General features: G+C 33.7%; 2 protein-coding genes and 1 pseudogene across 6 annotated transcripts; 1 reads left to right on the forward strand and 2 right to left on the reverse strand.

Annotated features, from left to right (window-relative positions):
• Positions 1–7,037: 7,037 nt before the first annotated feature.
• Positions 7,038–8,407, reverse strand: LOC107174592 (uncharacterized; annotated as a pseudogene).
• Positions 8,408–11,136: 2,729 nt separating this feature from the next.
• LOC102608007 (F-box protein At5g49610-like) lies at positions 11,137–14,760 on the forward strand. Of its 4 annotated transcripts, none has more exons than XM_052437556.1 (4): positions 11,137–11,432; positions 12,341–12,408; positions 12,932–13,045; positions 13,331–14,760. In XM_052437556.1, exons 3-4 carry the CDS (start codon positions 13,019–13,021, stop codon positions 14,474–14,476), a joined length of 1,173 nt encoding a protein of 390 aa, XP_052293516.1. In that variant the 5' UTR covers positions 11,137–11,432; positions 12,341–12,408; positions 12,932–13,018; the 3' UTR covers positions 14,477–14,760. The 4 variants fall into 4 exon arrangements, with proteins under 4 accessions (XP_052293516.1, XP_052293517.1, XP_052293518.1 ...); XM_052437557.1 differs by lacking the exon at positions 12,341–12,408 and adding an exon at positions 12,614–12,725 and having other exon boundaries at positions 11,138–11,432; XM_052437558.1 differs by lacking the exon at positions 12,341–12,408 and adding an exon at positions 12,636–12,725 and having other exon boundaries at positions 11,138–11,432.
• A 521-nt stretch (positions 14,761–15,281) lies between these two features.
• On the reverse strand, positions 15,282–20,533 carry LOC102608499 (E3 ubiquitin-protein ligase RING1). Of its 2 annotated transcripts, XR_003062734.2 has the most exons (3): positions 19,393–20,533; positions 16,772–16,866; positions 15,282–15,559 (listed from the first exon to the last, which is right to left on the reverse strand). XR_003062734.2 is itself a non-coding variant. In XM_006493352.4 (2 exons), exon 1 carries the CDS (start codon positions 20,453–20,455, stop codon positions 19,403–19,405), a length of 1,053 nt encoding a protein of 350 aa, XP_006493415.2. In that variant the 5' UTR covers positions 20,456–20,532; the 3' UTR covers positions 15,282–15,559; positions 19,393–19,402. The 2 variants fall into 2 exon arrangements, 1 of the variants encoding a protein (XP_006493415.2); XM_006493352.4 differs by lacking the exon at positions 16,772–16,866 and having other exon boundaries at positions 19,393–20,532.
• Between the last annotated feature and the right edge of the window lie 764 nt (positions 20,534–21,297).

A 21,297-nucleotide genomic window follows, 5' to 3' on the forward strand; every position in this document is an offset into this window, starting at 1 on the left:
GGGGGGAATCCACACCTCATGAACCACGCTCTAATCAATATGGTGCTAAGGGCTTATCGTGCCAAATAATAATAATCTTATACTAGAGGGCCGGTGAAACCAAGGCGGTACTAGACAAGATTAGTATTATTTGTCGACGAGAAGTCAAAACATCCACAAAAACTAGAGGGGAAGAGAAAATAAATTTACCAAATTAAGCTCATGACACATGTTGAGACTTCACCTTCAACCCAAGCTTGAAAGAAAATTAGCCACTCATAATTGAACTAGGGGCAAAATAGGAATTTATTAAAATACGAAGAAAATACAAGATGGAGAGGGAATTACAGAAAACAGAGTCCAAAAATGGATTCAGAGATATCAAATTAGGGGGGGGAGGCCCCCTTTTTATAGATACATGGAGTAAATCATGGCCATCGGATTAAAAACAGTTTGGACGCTCAGGATTGCGCCACGTCATCAGTCAACAGTCCACGGTTTGACCACGCGGATGAACAGTAACACGGTTTGACCCGACTTTGAACAGTAACGCGGTTTGACCCGGATGAACAGTAACGCGGTTTGGTTGAAAATAATCCTGTGTGATGCATGCACCGTACGCGAGATTTTTCGTCCACTAATATGCTGCCACGTCACCATCAACAGTACATAAGAATTTTAGTCCAACAGGATCGTGACACCTCATCAGTCAATGCCACATCATCGGTCAATGCCACGTCATCATCCGTCTATGTGAACAGTGTCGTGAACAGTAACGTATACAGTACCGTACGCGTGAATAGTACCGTACATGTGAATAGTGCCATTTTTCCTTTTATGCTCCTCCTAAGGTTTTTGACCGTCCTGAGTTCAAAAGTGATGTCCGTTTTGCCGTCTGATTTCTCCTTTATTGTGAAATGACTATAATGCCCCTAAAATACATAAAATACTTAATTAAAATAAAACACATGTAATTAAATCACAAGAAGGTTAAATACATAAAAGTAAGGGTTGTTAGTAAGACTTGAAATGTAAAATGACGGTTTTCTCCTTTATAAATATGCATTTTCTAACACTCAACACCAGTCACTTCTATTATTAAAAATACATGATAATGGACACCTCATTCTGCAAATAGATGCTAGTGATCATTATTGAAGTACGATATGATTGAAGAATCCAATGGAAACAGAAGAGTCTGTGGCTATAAATCGAGACAGTTCAGTGAAGCTCAACATCATTATCCATCATCAAAGAAAGAAGTGCTAGCAATAATCAAAGGAATAAAAAAGTTCCAATTCTTCAGTTTTTTATTTTAACCCTATGACATCAAAGGAATAGGAAAGGGCCGTATAAACCTATTTTTATCTCACTCTTTTTGTGATCGAAACATATCACAAGTATCTCCAAGGATTACTCAGAAGAAAAGAAGAAGAAATCCCATATCCTCAACTAGCATGATAGTTTGAGTCTCTTACAAGATTCAAGTTCGAGGTGAAATGTATCAAACGAGAATCCAACATAGTTGCAAATTTTCTTTCAAGAGCAATCATGGCAATCTCACCAACATGGTGTACCCAGTCCCTAAAGAAACCTTTGGAATGGTATGATATGCTAGTTGCAGTAAAGTCACCTTCACTAGAGTCAAGTAAAAGGTTACTGCCAAATTGGTTCGAAACGTAATTTTTCTACAACCCTTTTGAAATAGTTGAGAAGCTTCCTCTAGAGATTAAAGAGCTAATATTTAGCAAGGTCAGAAATCATCTAACTTATCTGGCAAGTTCTGATGATACAAAATGAAGAGTTTAGGCGTTAATAAATTGTATTGAAATGAAACCAGCAAGGAAAATGGGAGAAAAGTTTTTGCACTTCTAGCTATTCAATCCACATCAAAATATAGATAAAATGAATAAGTTTGTCTTCCAAATTTGTACTTCCATAATGTTATTGATGAAGATACAAATTGGAGAAATTTTGTGATTTGTGTGCTATGCCACAAACATATTATGCTTTCTGGTTGCTAATCAATATGTATCCCATGGCTATCATGTTTCATCTTCATGTCAATCACAAGAGCCGAATGTACAATTATGGAAGATGGTTTGACAGACTCTTTGCCCTAGTCTTTGAAGATCTTCTCACATTGAAACTAATCAATGGTTATCAAATATCTCAAACTGTTATACTCAAAGTAAAGCTAAGAGATATTTCGGGATAAGATAAACGACCTCTAGTCTAAATGGTGTGATGTGCTCATAATTTATCTATTATTTTAATACTTCCATAACTTAATTTTATATTAAATTATCTTTTATTATATTAATTTTTATCTTAATTTCCATATTTTGTTACTGTAGGAATATTGGGAATATTCAAACGAAAGGAAGCTTAAAGATGAAACAAATTAACGCTTAATGGAAATAATTGCGGATTGTGAAAGAAAAGAGGAAAGAATAATCCTTAAAGGAGAATTATTAGATTTATTACCAAATAATTTTATAGATTTATTGGATATTTGTACAAGTCAAGTGAATGATTACATAAAGCATTGGCATTTGATTTAAGTGGGCTTCACGTGCATGGGCTTAAAAAGTCAGCTAGGTTTGTTTTGTTTTAAATCCTTTTGATTTAAGGATTTGGGGGCTGAGCAATAATATAAAAAGGAGCAGAAGCAAAATCGAGAGATGGCAGTCGCAAAAATTGGGTGAAGCCAAGGAAAAAAAGAAGAAGAAAGGAAACAGCAGCGGCACCAATTAGAAAAAAAAAATCAAGAGCAGCAAGAGCAATTTGGAGGAGGAAGAAGACACCGAGATTAATTCTTGAGTTTTTCTTTCTCTCTTTTCTATTGTCTTTCTTGAATGTTTCCTACAATATTTATGAATTCTCTTAATATTCCTATGAACTAATTTGTTTTGTTAGGGCTACAATGTAGCCTAACTATGAAGATTTAATTCCATAAATATGTGTTATTTTTAGTTTATTATTCCATGGTTGAGTGTTCAGTATTGTGCTTAATGCTTTTAAATATCTGGCCAATATTTGAATGATTTGAGGATACAAATGAGACTAAGAAGAGATTTATGTATTTTTACTTTGTGTAATGGATACCATGAATTGAACGAAAGATAGAGATGTGTCAACGTGATTCATACAGTTTTTCTAAGAATTTTCATAGAGCTCAATGAATCTTTGTACATTTAAATTCACATAGAGATATAATGGGTTAATATGTGAAGATATTTTTGATATTACTCGACAGAGGATATTGAATAGATTAGGGAAATTCACTGTGAATATGAGTAATAAACTTTAATAGCATAGATGGAGGATTATATTGGATTGGTTATGGTGAAATCAGATGTCCTAGTGTCTTATTCTCTTGGTGATTTCTATTACTGCATGCACCTCATCTTTATTTTATTTTTAGTTATTTTATTTTATTTAATTTTTAATCTAAATTCACTTATTCGTTTATTCAAATAAATTAGGGTTAGAATAATTTCGGTAGCTAATAGGATATACAATCTCTGTGGGACGATACTCTAATCTTTATTATATTACTTGTGCCGACTAGTACATTTGCTAATTTACAGAATATGGTGGACCATGATCATACCAGAGATGATCACCATACAATGTGGAATGAATGTTTACATGCACGATAAGCATTGGGAGAAGTCTATAACATACAGCCATTATACAATACTCATAGCACTCTTTCACTTAACAATGTGACGACACCAAATCTTTTTTATAAAGAAGAAATAAGAAATGGTGTGCCTCACGAAGACGAAGGGTATAAACTTGAAATGACGGAGCTATACCATGAATGGCTTAGGAACCATGGAAGAGAAGCAGAAATAACACCTCCACGGATCCCACAACCACCAGAAGAAGACCCATCATGTTGGGCACAACCTGGAGAAGAATGGCCAAATATGGATCTGCTGCAACTAGAGATAATGGATAAAGAAGACCTTATCGAACAACAACTAGCTCGATGGGAAGAATAGCATCTACACCATGCTTGGTCTACTAATGGAAGCAGTACTAGCTGAGTGTAAGCATAATGGAACTATTAAACTATATGATTTAATAATTTATGTGTGTGTTTATATAATTATTCTTACGTGTAGGCACCTATATATTTTTAATACAGGCATGTTGTTAAGTTGTGCAGTCTAATAATATTAAAATCTGACTTTACTAAAACCCATGGCTTAAAAGCGCATCTACGTTAAAAAGAATGAGGGTATCCACATTAAAGAAAGGCCACACACACACACACACACACACACACACACACACACACATTTTCAATTTAGGATTTTGAATTTTTAAAGTCCGAGAAAGTCTCTCAGCTTTGTGTTTTCTCTTTTTCAATCTACTTTAGTCCATGCAATTTTTATTACAAAACTTGAAAATTGTAGCAAGTTTGACATGTATAAACTTGATTTTTGCTGGGTATGCACAAATATTCATAGCAGTGCAAGTTGAAATTAGCATTTTATGTTTCTTTTATGTTGCTTACACCAAGTGTTTCATTTGCTTTTGTTGCCCTCCACTGATACAAATTGTTTTGAGTTCACTTTCTTTAGAGCATCAGATTTAGAAACTAAGCATTAGTTTATCAATTGATGCTACTTAGACAATGTAAAGCCATGTTATAATGAATTTTATTTAATATTTTCTGCACCCGAATAGAGGCCCAAAACAGCAGAATTTCGGGACGAACAACTGACCATTGACGACTTACAACTTTGAGGTAAACGCCTGCATTTGTCTTTCTGTCAGCTTCGAAACCATACAGTATGGACCAGAACCGACACCTACAACAAAAGTTGTATCCCCAAAAAAATACCATAAGCATCCTACAGAAAATTTAATTGGATTTGTGGCGGTAGCTTTGTTGGCTCTGTTATGTATCCCTGAAAAAATACGATATAAGCGATGCCGCCACCACTACGATAAATTCTCTCTCTCACTCGTACTTGATCAATTTTTTGTATCATTTTTTTTGTCAAATAATTCAAAACAGAAAATTTCAATTCTCTAATCTAAGATAATTCTTGGAATTATTGTGGTAGAAATGGTTAAATTTAAATTCTGCTCTATCGGTTTGATTGATCGATACATAATCGTGGACGGATCCATATAATGACCGGAAGGTGCTAAGGCACCCCCTAGTCTTTTAAAAAAATCTTCAAATACACTCTAATGTATAACACTCTTTTTGCTTGATTTAAGAAAAATTTCCTTCTACAATTTTGAAGCTAAAAAAAGAAAAAAAAGAAAAAAAATAACTAATTAAGATATTGTATTTGTTCCTAACAAAGCAAATTGTAAAAGCTTGCTAATTAAACAATGATTATGTCTCTGTTTGATTTATTGTTTGAGTCGGTTCTAATGTGCTAGGATTTTGTATTGATTTTTCTATTTTCTTTAATATGTTTTGGCTTCATTTAGACATTTACCAACCTAAAATTTGATATGCTGGATTACAATTGTTCTGATTTCATTTCATGATAGCAAAAAAATCAACTAACATGTTTATTTTGGTTTGTTGCATAATATTTGATCTGATTTTTTTTATTGTAGAAACTAAATGCCTATTCAAACCTGTTATATTGTTTTCAAAGAATGAAAGTTAGGCATACATTATTCTTGGCTTGAATGCTAAAAGCAAGTAAATGGTTTCGAAAATCTTATAAATCTTTATTGAATGTTGAAATAGGATACAATGGGTACAAGAAAATGCATGAAAAATTACTAAAGAGGTCTAATTAATACATTAGAAACTACAAAATCTATTGTGGACATATGCAACAATTGAAGTGCTTGCATGCGACAAAGTTGTGCAGACTAATAAGGTAAAAAATGATTGTAGTATTTTGTTTATCTTATCCATTGTATGTTGTATTTTAAGAATAATGATTGCAGTATGTATTTTGTAAAAATACAGAAATTGTACCCCTCATTATGTACAAAGTGCGATGTTTAATGAAATTAATGTTATTTTGATTGTGATTTGTGCTAAGTTATGTATTCTTTATTTAGTATTACAACTATGTTTGTAATCACCAGACTAACAAAAATTATCAAAAAAATCCAACAATAGTAAAATGTTTATGTTATCAAAAACATTATATTCATTTATCATTAATCCATCATTTCAATTTTTCATTTTAAGCCAAATCTAACAAAAAGATGGAGAAAAAAGCTTAACAAAAAGATGGAGAAAAAAGCTAAACAAAATGCAAGTCAAACATACTACAATTGTTATCTTCATTACGTTGTTGATGTAGTAATTATTGTAAATTTCCATTTTCATATCCTTCATAGGTTATTGAAGGAGAAGAATAATACAACTGCAAAGCATATAATGAGGCTAGCCGTTATAATACCCAATAATAAACATCATATTATATTTTTAAAATATTAACATAGAAGTATACATTTGTAAATTTTTGATTTTAAGATGATAACTTACTGTATGCCAATTATAAATAAGCGGCTGAAAAGAAATTTTTGATCATTCATGATGATATTTGGAATGAAAACTAGAATGATTGTAATAGTCTAAATAAGTGATGCCAAACAACAATAAAATTAAAAAAAAAACTTTTGAGATTAAATAAAAACTTACGACTGCTCAATAAACTACACCACAAATGCGATTAATAATTACAACAATTATCTTGAGGTTTATATGTGATAGCTTTTAGGGCATCTCCAATGCTTCATACCATTTTGGTGTAACACCACACCAAAAATGTACATTTTTCATACTAAATTACTATTTCATCTCCAACCCATTTACATCAAATTTTACACCAAAAAGAATATTCTTCTTTTTATTCTTTTAATTCTCAAGAATTAATTCAATTAACACAATAAATATTGCTATTAATATAGATAATTAAGTAATAAGTAATTTTATATCGATTAACAAAAAAATATAGAAAATTATTAAATTTGCATTTAATTAACTAAATTAGTACATTATGAAAATTAAACATTACATTAATATAGAAAAATACAATAACAATAATAATACTCTAGGTATTCGAATTACTAAATTCATCCCATAAATGATCAATTAGTGCATTTCGGAGTGTAATGTGAGCCTCTTTATCCTTGATTTGTTTGTGTCGAGCAAGAAATTCTTGAACTCTAGTATTCTCATATACCCTAATATCAACGGTTGCTATTGGCGCTTGCATCCAATCATTAATTGTTGCATTAACATCACGTTCATCTTCGATTATCATATTGTGCATAATAATGCAAGCAGTCATTATATCATGTAACACATGTTTGTTCCAAAAACGTGATGGTCAAACAACAATTGCAAAACGTGATTGAAGGACTTCAAATGCACGCGCTACATCTTTCCGACATGCTTCTTGTTTCATGGCAAATAATTTCTTTTTAGGACCACGTGGATCATGGATAGTTTGTACAAGAGTAGACCATTTTAGGTAGATACCATCAGCTAAATAATAACTCATATTATATTCGTTGCCTTTAATGACATAATGAGCAGGAGGAGCAATACCTGAAGCGAGGTTGGCAAAAAGATGGGATGCCTCCAACACATTAATGTCATTATTTGAATTAGGCAAACCAAAATGTGCATGCCATATCCAAAGATTATAATCAGCTATAGCCTCCAGAATAATAGTTAGGGTTCCACTACGACCAGCATATTGTCCGGCCCAAGCTGTTGGACAATTTTTCCACTTCCAGTGCATGCAATCTAGGCTGCCTAACATTCTTGGAAAACCACGCTCTTTACCAACATGGAGTAGCCTAGCGACGTCATTAGCGTTAGATGATCTAAGATATTGCTCTGCAAAAACTTCCACAATTGCACGACAGAATCTCTTCAAACTTTCAATTGTTGTAGACTCTCCAATTTTAATATACTCATCAGTAGCATCTGCTGGAATGCCATATACCAACATTCAAAATACGACAGTGATTTTTGAAGACCTGATAACCCAAGTCTGCCGACACCACTCCTTCGCTGCATAAAGTAGTTGTCATGACCTTGCACGACATTAGTAATACGACTGAATAAATTTTGAGACATTCTGAATCGACGACGAAACATTGAATCATTTAAACGTGGGTTCTTTGAGAAGTAGTCGTTGAACAAATTACGATCAGTCATTTCACGATCGCGGTTGATTGTTATATAACCAGTAACTGAGCCACCATGGATCACTTTGTTGTTTAGTTGATTGAGATAGTGAACCATGCAAATATTGTTGTTCGTAGTCATACTAATTATCGCTTCTTCATGTGCATTGATCGCCTCAATATCATTTATTAGGTTTACATCATCATCATTTTCACCATCAGAATTTGAAGAATATGAAGAATATGATAAGTGCTGAGATGAACTTCCAATATTAAAATTCATTTTCAAAGATATGTAAATTGAATGAATTTTAGTACACATAAGTATATCTTTTTTATAATAGATTTACTTTTACCCAATCTTATCATATCTACACATAATTCAAAATTTAAAAATAAGGATTCTCTTATATTCAATACCAACCGTTGGATGGATTTCACTTATTTTCATCCATTAGATTTACTTTTACCTAATATTATCATATCTACACATAATCATATTCAATACCAACCGTTGGATGGATTTCACTTATTTTCATCCATTAGATTTACTTTTACCCAATCTTATCATATTTACACATAATTCAAAATTTAAAGATAAGGATTCTCTCATATTCAATATCAACCGTTGGATGGATTTCACTTATTTTCATCCATTAGATTTACTTTTACCCAATCTTATCATATCTACACATAATCATATTCAATACCAACCGTTGGATGGATTTCACTTATTTTCATCCATTAGATTTACTTTTACCCAATCTTATCATATTTACACATAATTCAAAATTTAAAAATAAGGATTCTCTCATATTCAATATCAACCGTTGGATGTATTTCACTTATTTTCATCCATTAGATTTACTTTTACCCAATCTTATCATATCTACACATAATTCAAAATTTAAAGATAAGGATTCTCTCATATTCAATACCAACCGTTGGATGGATTTCACTTATTTTCATCCGTTGGATGGATTTGACTTATTTTCATCCGCTGGATGGATTTCACTTATTTTCATCCATTAGATATGTTTTTTTTTTTAATCTATAAATACCATTGTAAACTTCACTTCACTCAAACATATCTCTTCAACCATTTATTCTATAAAGTGGCTCCAACTCCAAAAAGTACTTCATACACCCATAAAGAAGATATACACTTATGTCATATATATTTTGATATTTCCCAAAACCCCATTGTTGGTATAAATCAATCTTGAGATGCATTTTGGTCTCGAGTTGAAATTGAATACAATAATTCTAAACGGAGTTCACCACTCAAGTTCGACCAAGAAGATCTTTGCAAAAACGAATGCAAAGTATTCTAGCTGCAATTGGCAAACTGAGGGGATGCGTTCGAAAAATTGAAAATCAAAATCAAAGCGTTGGTTCCGAACAAGATATTGTAAGTTTATATTACATCTTTACTGTTTTTATCTTACACTTTTTTATCTATAACATTTTAATTACATTATTTTGTAGCTAAATCGAAGGTGATACTGGCACAAGATAACAAATATAATAAAGGGTTCAAATTTGATCATGTATGGCCTATCCTTAAAGATATTGAAAGATTTGGAGATGATTATAGCATTGCAACACCATACTTTCAAAGGCAAAGTAGCGAATTTGTGTCATCACAATTAGATTCTCCTACTCTGGAGTCTCCAACATCAGCATCTCCTGGTCTATCATCATTTTCACTAAATATAAATGATGAGCATGTTGACGATTGTTCTACTCAACGACCCATTGGAGTAAAGAAGGCAAAAGGAAAAAGGAAAGTTGAAGATCAAAATTCACTAGTTATTGATACTATTAAAAAAGACAATCGACGACTTTATGACATTCTCAAAAAATGCAGTGAAGATAGGCAACAAAATTATCAAATTCAAATGATACGAGCCCAAAATGAGAAAAAAAAAATTGGAGATGGTCACATATGGTGAAGAAAACAAAATTTTACTTAAAGATTTAAATTCGTCAAGTGATCCGAGCTTACGTCAATATTTTCAAAATGAACAAATTAAGATTTTACAGAGAAGATCTCAGCAAGGCCAAGCATCTCAAAATACTTCCAATAATATTGACCAATATTTTGATGATATTTGGAGGATCTAATAAGGATCTCTCAGATTATTAAATAATTGTTCTAATTTATGCTAGTAGTAATAGCTTTTTTAATTTGTGTTAATTTAATTTTGTATTTTTAATTTTGTAATATGTAATCTAGTAATTAATGTTATTGGCATTTTATTTTTATTATTAATTTTTGTGTTGAATTTTTTTATTTAAAATATTAGTATAATATTCAAAAATTAAAAAATGAAATAAAAATAATAATAATAATAACTTAAAATATTATATAAAATAGAACATACATGTAAATAAGAAAAAATAATAAGGATATTTGAGATTTTTTTTTCCTTACACTAAATGAATAGTGTTGCACCATATTTGGTGTAATACTATTCATAACACCATTTTGATGTTGGTTTTGGTGTTACAATAAAAAAATATTTTACACTAAAAATAACGTAAAAATAATTTGGTGTTAATTTTAGTGTGACATTGGAGATAGCCTTAGAGTGAGACGTTACCATTGCGAATATTCTCACGACTTACACATCACAAATTACACATGGGTGAGAGTCCATAAGAAAAATTTATCATTATTATACACATCATCCATTCCCATTTAGTCGTGCGTCACTATATCATTGTCACAGTCTTACATTATTTACCATTTTTTAGTTTTTTTTTTTGGGTCAAATTTTAAGCGATAAGTTACCGATGCATTAAAATTTATAAAAAGTATAATATTCCTCTCATTACACTGACTTTTTATTTTTATTTTACTCATTAAATTATATTGTATCCACATGAGCTTGCAGAGGCAAATTTGTGAACGAAATATTATTGTAGCTAAAGAATTATCCCAAACTTATCAGTATATTATTATGATTAACAATTCGAACAAAAATAAGTGAATGTCTCTTTGATTGGGACCCATAACCCAAAGGAAGCTTAGAAACCGTTTGATCAAAATATCATTAAACCAAAAACACCAAATTACGGTGAACTGAAAGGACACCAAAACAGAACCCATTTCTAATTATCTGATCGGTTTAGTACAGTGGGCGAGTCTCTTGTCCCATTTTGTGTCTGCAGGAAGTCACAGTCATTGTTTGGCATGCAAGAAAATTGAAACGCCACCTTACAAAAGAGCATTTTGCTTCAGTGAAAGAAAGTGAAAGCACTTGTGAGCTCTGCTTTTGCATTTGCTTTTGAAGGTTTCCTGGGTAAGCAAAAGTTGTCATCCTTTATATTTTTTATTTTTTTACTGTTTGATTGATTTTTTTTTATCCCATTATACCTCCAATTTTTTTTTCTTTTTTTTTTCTTGTGTGTGTTCTTTTGTTTGTTTGATGGTGTTGTCCATTAAAGGTTAAAACTTTGTTTGGAGGGCCTGAAAAGTTGAGAGAAAAGAAAGAACGGAATTTTTTTACTATTTTAGGCAAATGTTCCTGGTAGTTGATATATGGGTTTATCTTTTTATTTGTTCACTGAGAGATTCAAGCTTTGAGGTCTCATTGCATGTTTTTTTTCAGCTCTGTTTGGTTATTCGGAAAGAAAAAAAAATGATTATAAGAAATACTGCTATAGAGAGTGAAAAAAATGAAACTAGAAGAGTTAGCTTTTGGGTTCCTCTGTTTTCTGCATAATTTTTTAATCATGGGTTTGGAGGACAAACTTCTCTCTTTTTTTTTTTTTTCTTTTTCCCGGGTATCTCTCGAATAAAAGACATTGTTTTTAGTGCGGTCACACATTAATGCAACTTTTAATCACTATTATATTGCTTTGTTGAACTGATGAAAAAGTTTTTGTTTATTGTTCAAGGGATTGAAAATCTGCAGTTTTGAATGATGATTCTCCATTTAATGCATGTGAAATTCTGCATTTCTAACTTCTATTATATTTTTTTGGAGTGAGTTATTCGCATTTTACAAAATGTATACTTCTGGGCATGTGCATTCGTAACTCTTATGTAGAATTCAAGCAATTCAGAACATACGGACGTTCATGTTTGAGAAAATGTAAATAAGCATATACCCCGCTCTAATTCATTTTATACTTAAATACACTTGTAGTTTGTGTTAGTTTATGTATTTATTTTGATCGTTTCTTCTGTAATGCATTTTTATCACAGAAACAATGCATTGATATCGTGGAATGGCAATGAACCTTATAATTTGTTTCTTAATCTAAACATTTCAGGTTTGACCATGCATTTAAGTTTGCTTGTGAATGCTGTTATGCAAAGTGGCTCTTACTATGTTAATAAATTTTCACTGGTGATATCCTAAACAAACAGCTAACCCAGAAATTTTCTTAATTGATAAGATATAGAAGAGTTAAATTTGAAATCCCTTCTTTCTAACAGCTTCCCTTCATATTTTCTTGGCATTGAACAATTTTTCAGTGCTGATTGTTGGTTTTTCCAGTTCATTCAGGAGACAAAAAGAGAATTGAAAGGTGTTCAGCCTTAGAGTTTTGGTTAGCGTTATCGCTTTTGTTAGCTTCCAGGACACCCAGTAATTAAGTTATACAGCTTACATATCATTTGTTGTCCTTTGATTTCACTTTTCTTTTTACCCTATTAAATTAATCAGATGCAAAAATCAATGCGAATTGGAATGGAGGTTCTGATTGATGAGATTCTATAATTTTGCTAGCTTTTGGTTTACGATATTTCTGAGGGAGCTTTTTTATTGCTTCTGTGTTTATAACTTCATTGCAGTCATATTATGAAGTTTATCGAGAAGAGAAGAAGCATCCCAAAGCCGGGGCATTAATAGAAAATTTGTTAAAAGGGGTTTATGCATGTATGGAATTGGAAAGAAAAAAGCGCAAGGTAAACAAATTTTAGTCATGGATTACTAGTCTAATCCTCATCACTTATTCCATTTATCATGCTACAATTAATTAATGCAAACACATTAATTTAGCAGAGAACTTTGTAGTTTAACAGTAACATTAAATCAGAACAATTAACAATATGCAGGGAAAAATTATGTTTATTATAGGAGATTATTTTACATGATTAGGAGCTCAGAATTTGTTATCTTTCTTGCTTTTGTTTCCAAACACGTAACAGGTTCTGAATTTTTGTATTCAACGTGTTCTTTTTGTATTTCAGGAAATTGAAAATTTTGGGTTGCTGGACGATGATGTTTTCTTTGATGTGCTCTCCCGGTTGCCAGCAAAATGCTTGCTTAGATTAAAGTCTGTTTGTAAAGGCTGGTGCCGACTTATATCAGACCGCATTTTCATCAAGGTTCAGTCACAAACGTTAGAACCCATAGTAGGTTTTCTCATCCAACAGAGGTTCCAGTGGTGCTCGGATGATATCAAAATTATCACACACATTCCTGTTGCATTGGGAAGTGCTGCACTGCAACAGTCAGTCTTTAGCTTCTTACCAGACGATGTTGTGGTGTTGTCTTCATGTAATGGGCTGGTTTGTTGTCGCAGTTGCTTCCCTTTTAGCGATCCAGCCATCTATGTGTGCAACCCAGTGAACAAAGATTGGATCAAGCTAAAGTGGACCAAACCTGATAAAGAAGACAGCGTTGTTCTAGTGTTTGACCCATGTCAGGATATGGTAGACTGTTCAACTAATTTCAAACTGGTCAGAGTGCGGCAATTTGAGACTGCATCAGAAGATTTATACTTTTCATTTGACATATACTGTTCTAGTACTGGAGCCTGGAGGGTATCTCAAGAGATTTGTTATTGCAGTGACAAGTTACTCAAGAACAAAGGCATTTATGTTGGAGGGATCTTACATTGGTTGACCGATGGTGATGAAATCCTCACGTTCAATGTAGAAAATGAGCTATCTTGGTTGATTTCAGTTCCGGTTTCTGCTGCACAGATCGAGAGCGATTATCAATCATGTATCGGGGAATCTGATGGTCAACTGTATTATGTGATGATCTCTGAAAATGGACTTCAATTCTGGTTTCTAGAGGATTACTTTGAATTTAAATGGAATCTCAAGTACTCGAAAACTCTAGAGGTGCTGGAAGAAGAACATCCAAATTTCCTCTGCAATTTACATGAGAGAGTGAGACGGCGACCTACTATTGACTCAAACCCATGGATGGATCCCTTGGCCTTTAGAGATGGAATTTTATTGATTAGGGTGTGTGCCAAGATCTTCCTATATCATGTTGAGACAAACAAAATGAATGAAGTTTGCTATGTTTCTGGTTTGGGCACTTACTCCTCGTATCTTCCTACCGTGTTGCCATATTCTCTGAGCTTGGTTCGTTTAACATAAGGTATCAAACATGGGTTTCGGTTTTTGATTTTCCAGTGCTCCAGTATCTGCACCTTTCTACCTTTTTTGGTATTTTTCCATATGGAGGTCTCTATAGTATAACAGCTACGTGGCGTATATAGGACTTTGATGTGTTTGTGCTTGATTTTGCTGGGTTTGCTCGGGCTTGCGTGATGTAGCTATGAAATATACGAGCAGCTTTTGAGGAATTCTTTTTGTAACCCAAGCAGCATTTTAAGACTTACTTCAATACATATGAACTATAGCTTAGTTTTTTCATCTTATTCGCTTGAATAATTGATTTACTAGTAGTTGTGCCTTTAACTTGTCTTGGGCATCCATTGGAAGTAATTGCCTTGGTTTCCAGCTCATTTGCTAGGGAGTTCAAAAGCAATTACTTGTCCTTGCGAGTAAACCTTGGCTCCAGTCAACAGGCTTCAACTTCGATTAGAGCACGTTTTAACCATAACTAATCATCAGACTTAGAACTCTAATAACAACATTTAGTTAATTGTTACTTCAATGGAACACAACAATCTTTAGTATGAGTGTTACATGATTATATGCATTTTTATTGGAAAAAGAAGAGGAAAAAATAATAATGCTCATGGTATTGTAATAATTAAAGATCTTTTGTAACAAAAATACACTTGGTTTTAACAAAAAATCTGAAATCAATAATAACCGAATCTTTTACCCCATATTGTTACTATCTGCTGAGATTTCCCAAATGCAAACACAGAATTCAATTCTTTTGATCACCGCAAAAGTGAAAACACTTCGCAGCGCAACAAGCATAAGCAACTTCAAAATAAACGAAAATGTAAATTGAATATTTCAAGAGTATAAATTGGTCCCAGGGTGATAATTTCTTTTTTCCTTTTTTTACAAATATGCAAGCAAATGATGCACATCAAACTTGTCAGGACATGTTGAGCTGTAAAAAATTTTTAATACTAACATCAAAATGCACATTTACCTATTGATTATTATCCGAATAGTAAAACTGCACTTGTAAACTAATCAATAATAACACCTCTTTTATGGCACCCACAGTTGCTGTATACGAATCGCCTTTCATCCCTGCCAAAACCAAAAAACCGAATGACTTTCTCTACTCAAAGTTCACAAATAGTTATCAGGATTTTTGTTGTATATCACACACCAAGCCACATAAATTTAGCACAACAGCAGATTTAATGAGAAAAATTGTCCATACAAGAGACTCTCATAAAAGAACAGAACATACCAAATATTTTGCATATACCCCCAGGGTATAGATCAACATCAATTGAGCAAAAAATACATGAACCCAGAAGCCCAGATTTACCACTACTGAAATCTTACTCCACATTGTAAGAGGATACACAAAGTTGAACATGGGAAAAGGAAAAATTGAAAGAGTTGGATTCATAATGCATGCACACTTGTGCGCACACACAAAAAGTTGAAAACAAGTCCATATGAGAAAGTGATTCTCCCAACAAAGAAAACAAGCCTGAGTATACCATGCATTCAGAAATCATCTATCTCTATTAGGGACACCCAGTTTAGACAATGTACTGTTGAGTTTCTCTTCTAATTGAGCAAAAGAATTGCTATCTGGCTCAAAAAATCAGGTTTCCTCCTAAGAATACTAGCATACTAGATCATATAATGAAAATCTCATATACCAGTTGCGGATCATATAAAATATGTTCATATATACCTAAGAAGAAGAAGATGTGTTCATGTACTGTGCTTCATTGTGTAGAAATTATTAATGGTAGAGCTTGAAGAGAAAATGGAAGTGCTTGGAAGCAGTAGAGTTTCTGGGTTGAGAGGTTAAATGTGAACCTAGTTTGCATACAATATTGATCACCTCAAAATAGCAAAGTGAATCCTCCACACTTTCTCATCACTTTTTCCGTCAACTAGACTAATTGATGGAATACAAGCTACAATATAGATAAATCTGTAAATGTTAAGGACATCAAACCTTGCAGCAAACTTTATTTCCATTCCTTTTCTCTAATTTATATTAATCATTCCAATTAAAGTAATGTTTAACACAAAGCCAAGAAATACAAAATCATAACCAATCAATCTCAAAATAGAATACCGGCAGATAAGTTCACACCAAGCAAAGCTCTGAAACACAGGATCAATCCAATTGCAAAAATTGTGTGGGAACAAAATAAAAGTAAATAAAAGTGCCTCGGCTGTCATCTGAACAAATGAAAAGTAAATAGAAGTGCCACAGAGGCTATCGGAAAAGAAATGTTAAATTTCTGAGAGAAAAATAAAAGAAAATACTTCTGTTCGATAGTGGAGAGGCCTTTACAATAAGCACTCTGTACAAATGCCGCACAGGTGATGAGACCCATTCCAGAGTTCTTCAGGGTTCACTACTAATTTCCCAAGAAGAGAAATTACTTAACCATGGTACTACTTAATGAAATTAACAAAGTACAGCATTTTCCAATAGGGTAGTACTGTAGTGAAAATGATGACAATAATACCAGAAACATGCAATGGTAAAATTTCGACAATCTTTGCAATTAGGATGAGGAACATATGAATTTTTTTATTAGTGACATTTGAATTGAACCTTAGTTCTCATAGAAAATGGCAAAACTTCGCAAGGATTACTAATTGAGAAATTAATTATATTTTGCTGAATTCTCCAAATCTCTGCCTCTACATTTTACATCTGCCATTCCTCTTGCCTACCTAGTGTTCGGAAGTTGATGTATCCTTATTTTCTATTTCACTCAAGGGAGAAGATGAGAGCAAGCATTCACGAGAATGGCATTAGTTTCATAGACGGTGACAATTAGCTATTCAGCAAGGTTTTATGCAAAACTGGATCATTGTCAAATCATAGAAAAGGTTTCATGGCTGTGCAATAAACTATTCGTGGTGGATAAGTCTACCACTTTGAGAGCAATTATAGAAGTTTTGAGAAGCCATGACAACCATGGCTTTTAAATAGTCATAGTCAAGCTCAGCATGACCAATAGAAAGTGTCAATTTGAGGAGATTGATTAATGTCTTCAACAATTTGAATCATGGATAAAGGGTGAAAGGTCCCTTGAACATTGTCGTCGATGTGAAGTAGAAGGAAGAAGCCCTCTAAATATCACTGGAAGCTATATGGGATAATAAAGAATGTTAAATATGCAATTCTGCAACCTAGCAATGTCTAATTGTGCGTGGGTATTTAATTTACAATAGGAACTTATGAGCGTAAAGTGGAACCCTACTTGTGGGAGCAGTGATGTTTATTGAAAAAGAGGGAATGAGGGTCACGAATACGTAAGCAAAGTTTTGTGGATGGCGATAAAATAATTTTGAGCCACAGGGGATGGTGGATTTTACAACAAAGTTACATACAACCCTTCCTTAACCTGATAGCAACTTCAATTACATGGTTAGTTTCATTTCAAGCAGAAGATAAAATGCTAGTTCTGTCTCAAGAATGTTAAACAGAAACATGTGCTACACACACACACACAAAAAAAAAAGAAGCAAGTTGAACCCATGCATCAAAAGGCATATGTACAGCTCCAAAAGGATACAATTTAGCACCAATCATCAGTAAGAGTCCCGAATCTTGGATGAAGAGGTTTGCCAATGGAAAAGAGAATAATTTTACCCAATGATCTTAAATAAAAAACAATAAAAGCATTCACTAAGTCATGCCCAATCATTGAATTAACTCAAGAATGATTCTTTTACTATCCAATATATTAGATGGATAGTAACTCCTAGTCGCATGTTACAAAAATTGATTGATGCATGTTCTCTAAGTTTTGGGCACCAATGAAAGGATCTCTAATTTCATCCAGAAATTAAAAGCTAAGCAAGCCAAATGCCAAACAGCAGATCACATCCTATGCCACAGTATAGAAACTAACTTTTGTTTTGTGGTTAATTACCAAAACCCAACCAGATACCATACTAAGGAACCCATAAAATAAAATTACAAATTTTACAAGGAGCGGTAAAAGGTGAATTTTCACTTAAAAAGGAGATCCAAAAAAAAAAAAAAGAAGAAGCAAAGAGTTAAAGCACTCAACTTCTTTGCTTACTATCATTTAAGGTTTGCTGCCTAATTTGCCAGAGGTTTACAACAACAGCAAACTGTTTATCTTTGATCCAATATAACACTAAGCTGGAAAACACCAAGACAAACAAATTTACTATCCTCAGACAGAATACAACTGCCCCAAGCATTCGTAATTAGGTGCATCCAATTAAACCTCCCTCACTACGATGGCATAAGTCCCTAAACTTCAACCACCAAATCTTCCCTAGTAAGATATTATTAGTCACTCAAATTTTGTATGTGGAAAAAATTAAATTAGACTGAACTCATGTAATCTCATAACCAAGCCATCTTCAACTTAAAATCCATCCATTAGAATGGGCCACTATAAATACACAATGCACAATGCAATCACAATCACCAAAGAGTCTCCCGTACAAAACTCTACTCTTCACACTGGCAACTTGGCCTTAGTCCTAAAAAAAAATCATCTTATTGACTCCACAACCACCAAAAACTAGCAGAGAGGAAAACCCTTATTGTAAGAAACCAAACAAAAGAAAGGCAATCGCAAAAAGATTCAATTATCCCTAGAAAATAGAAAATGAATTCGCCAGAAATATGAACAATGCCATGAAAATTGGGCAAGGCATATATTGCAAGTTCATACTTGCACAAACAAAATCAAAATAACTACAACCGCAATGTCACTCACTACCCACCTTCCAGGATATGAACTATAGATTGCATAACACAATTACCCAGAACAATTAACCATAATTACAAACAGAAAAAGAAAAAATAGACAGGTATTCTTTCTAACAATCAAAATAAAATCTAAAACCAATAATGAAAGTAGCAAGTTCTAAGGTTACAATTGCAATACCAATGCCTTCTTAATCAAGATCTTCTTGTCTGGGCTCTGATCCCCTGTTTCCTGAGGTGGAATCTCCATCATTGGTGCCGCCACTCCCACTGCCACTGTTTCCACTAGTCTCCGCACGAGAGGCGAATGCATTGAAAGGCCACGGCAATGAGATTCTAAGCCTACGTTCCACGGTCCTCGGAGTCTCAGCATTCCCTCCACTCTCACCATCATTACCACCCGACCCACCACCACCAAAACCAAACCCCAGATTGAAACTCTGATTCATACTATTGTTATTATTACTATTATTATCCCCATTCCCATTCCGCCTTTGTTCATAATCAGGATCATCAGTTGGCAATTCATAACGACAAACAGGACAGGAATTATGCAATTCAAGCCAAGGCATAATACAATCCGGATGATATATATGCTTACAAGGCATCTGTCTAGCTTCTTCATTCAATTCAAAGCTATCCTTACACACAGCACACTGAGAAGAATCCGAACTCATCATTGCCTCGTTGATCTTGATACTCGGGAGGGCCTCTATGGCAGATTTCGAAGCCGGCGGTGTCCCGTACCGGTTCGGATCATTCTCAGCCAGCTGTTGGATCAACTGCTCGAGGCCCGGACCGATGAAGTAGTCTCCAAGATTCGCCGGGAGACGAAACGCAGCCCCGGCGCCACCGGCCGCCGGGTCGACGTTGGAGTTGTTCTCGACGACGAATTGGATGCTGGCGCCGTTCGCTCTTAGGTTTTGAAGATAGTTTTGAAGGAAGACGAAAGGATTGAATTCGGAGGGGTCAGTGAAGGAGCGGGTAGGGCCCATGCCTAAGAGGGTTGAGAGATCGTCTAATAAAAAGGCGTCCATCGGATTGGGGTTAGGGTTAACGCTAGGATTAGGGGTTTCGAGTTCTTCGATGAAGCCACCATTGCAAGAGGGGCACACGAGATCGGAAGACGGGGACGGAGTAACCCTGACCGTACGATTGCACTGGTGGCAGAAGTACATCTGCGGTTCTTGTTGTGGTGGTGCTGCGGCGGCCGCGCCTCCGAAGTTTCCGCCGGAGAAAGACATGTGAACGAAACAAAAGGGGGAAGTGATTTATGTTTTTTTAATTATTTTCTTATTATTGTGAGAGAAGGAAAGAAAGTGCGTGGAATTTGTTCAAGAATTTATATACTAGGTGATCAGGACATTTTAGTCATTTTATACTGTTATTAAACAAATAAGGCAGTTACGTGTAAATGTTGAAGCGATTAAATTAATAATACATTGCCGACTATGACTGTAACTGTGACTGTAACTAGTAAGTCAGTGCAGACTTTGTTGTCCCTACTCCAAGTCTTTGTTGAAGGTCCTACTCGTGGGGCGGAGGGAGGGCAATGGGCCGGGTTCGGGACAAGATTCTTGATTTCTCAATCTGAACTGAACTGGAAGCAATTTCGAACCTAATTCGGAGATATCCAAAAATTTTTAATTGAGAAGTAATTCGGAGATATCTTTGATAATTCCTAAGTGGGAGTGGGCGTGTTCAGAGTTCAATCTAATCCGCTTAATTCGTCTGATCTATAAAAATTTGATCTGTAAATTGATAGATTGAATTGGATTAAAAATTTAAAAATTCGCAATCGGTGGATTGGTTATTGATCTACTTCTGTAAACCCATCAAAATCTATAAATTAACAAAAAATTAAAAATTAAAAAGTATTTATTTACTTAAAAAATAAAACTTGTAAATATAACATTAATACTTACTAGTAGATAAATAAGTTAAAATATAGTTACATTAACACTATATTATATCTTATCCGATAATATATAAAATAAAAAATAATTAAAAAACAAATATATCTTTCTAAACAGTTAATTTTCATGTACTAATCTAAACAAATGATATCTTTTTCTTTTTAGTGTGT

Source organism: Citrus sinensis, chromosome 3 (assembly GCF_022201045.2).
Source record: "Citrus sinensis cultivar Valencia sweet orange chromosome 3, DVS_A1.0, whole genome shotgun sequence".
Classification (NCBI taxonomy): Eukaryota; Viridiplantae; Streptophyta; class Magnoliopsida; order Sapindales; family Rutaceae; genus Citrus; species Citrus sinensis.

Coding starts and splice junctions, on each gene's coding strand:
- LOC102608007 (XM_052437556.1), top strand. CDS start 13,019: ATGGAATTGGAAAGAAAAAAGCGCAAG. Junction 13,046..13,330: donor TGGAAAGAAAAAAGCGCAAG/GTAAACAAATTT, acceptor TTTGTATTTCAG/GAAATTGAAAATTTTGGGTT.
- LOC102608499 (XM_006493352.4), bottom strand. CDS start 20,455: ATGTCTTTCTCCGGCGGAAACTTCGGAGGCGCGGCCGCCGCAGCACCA.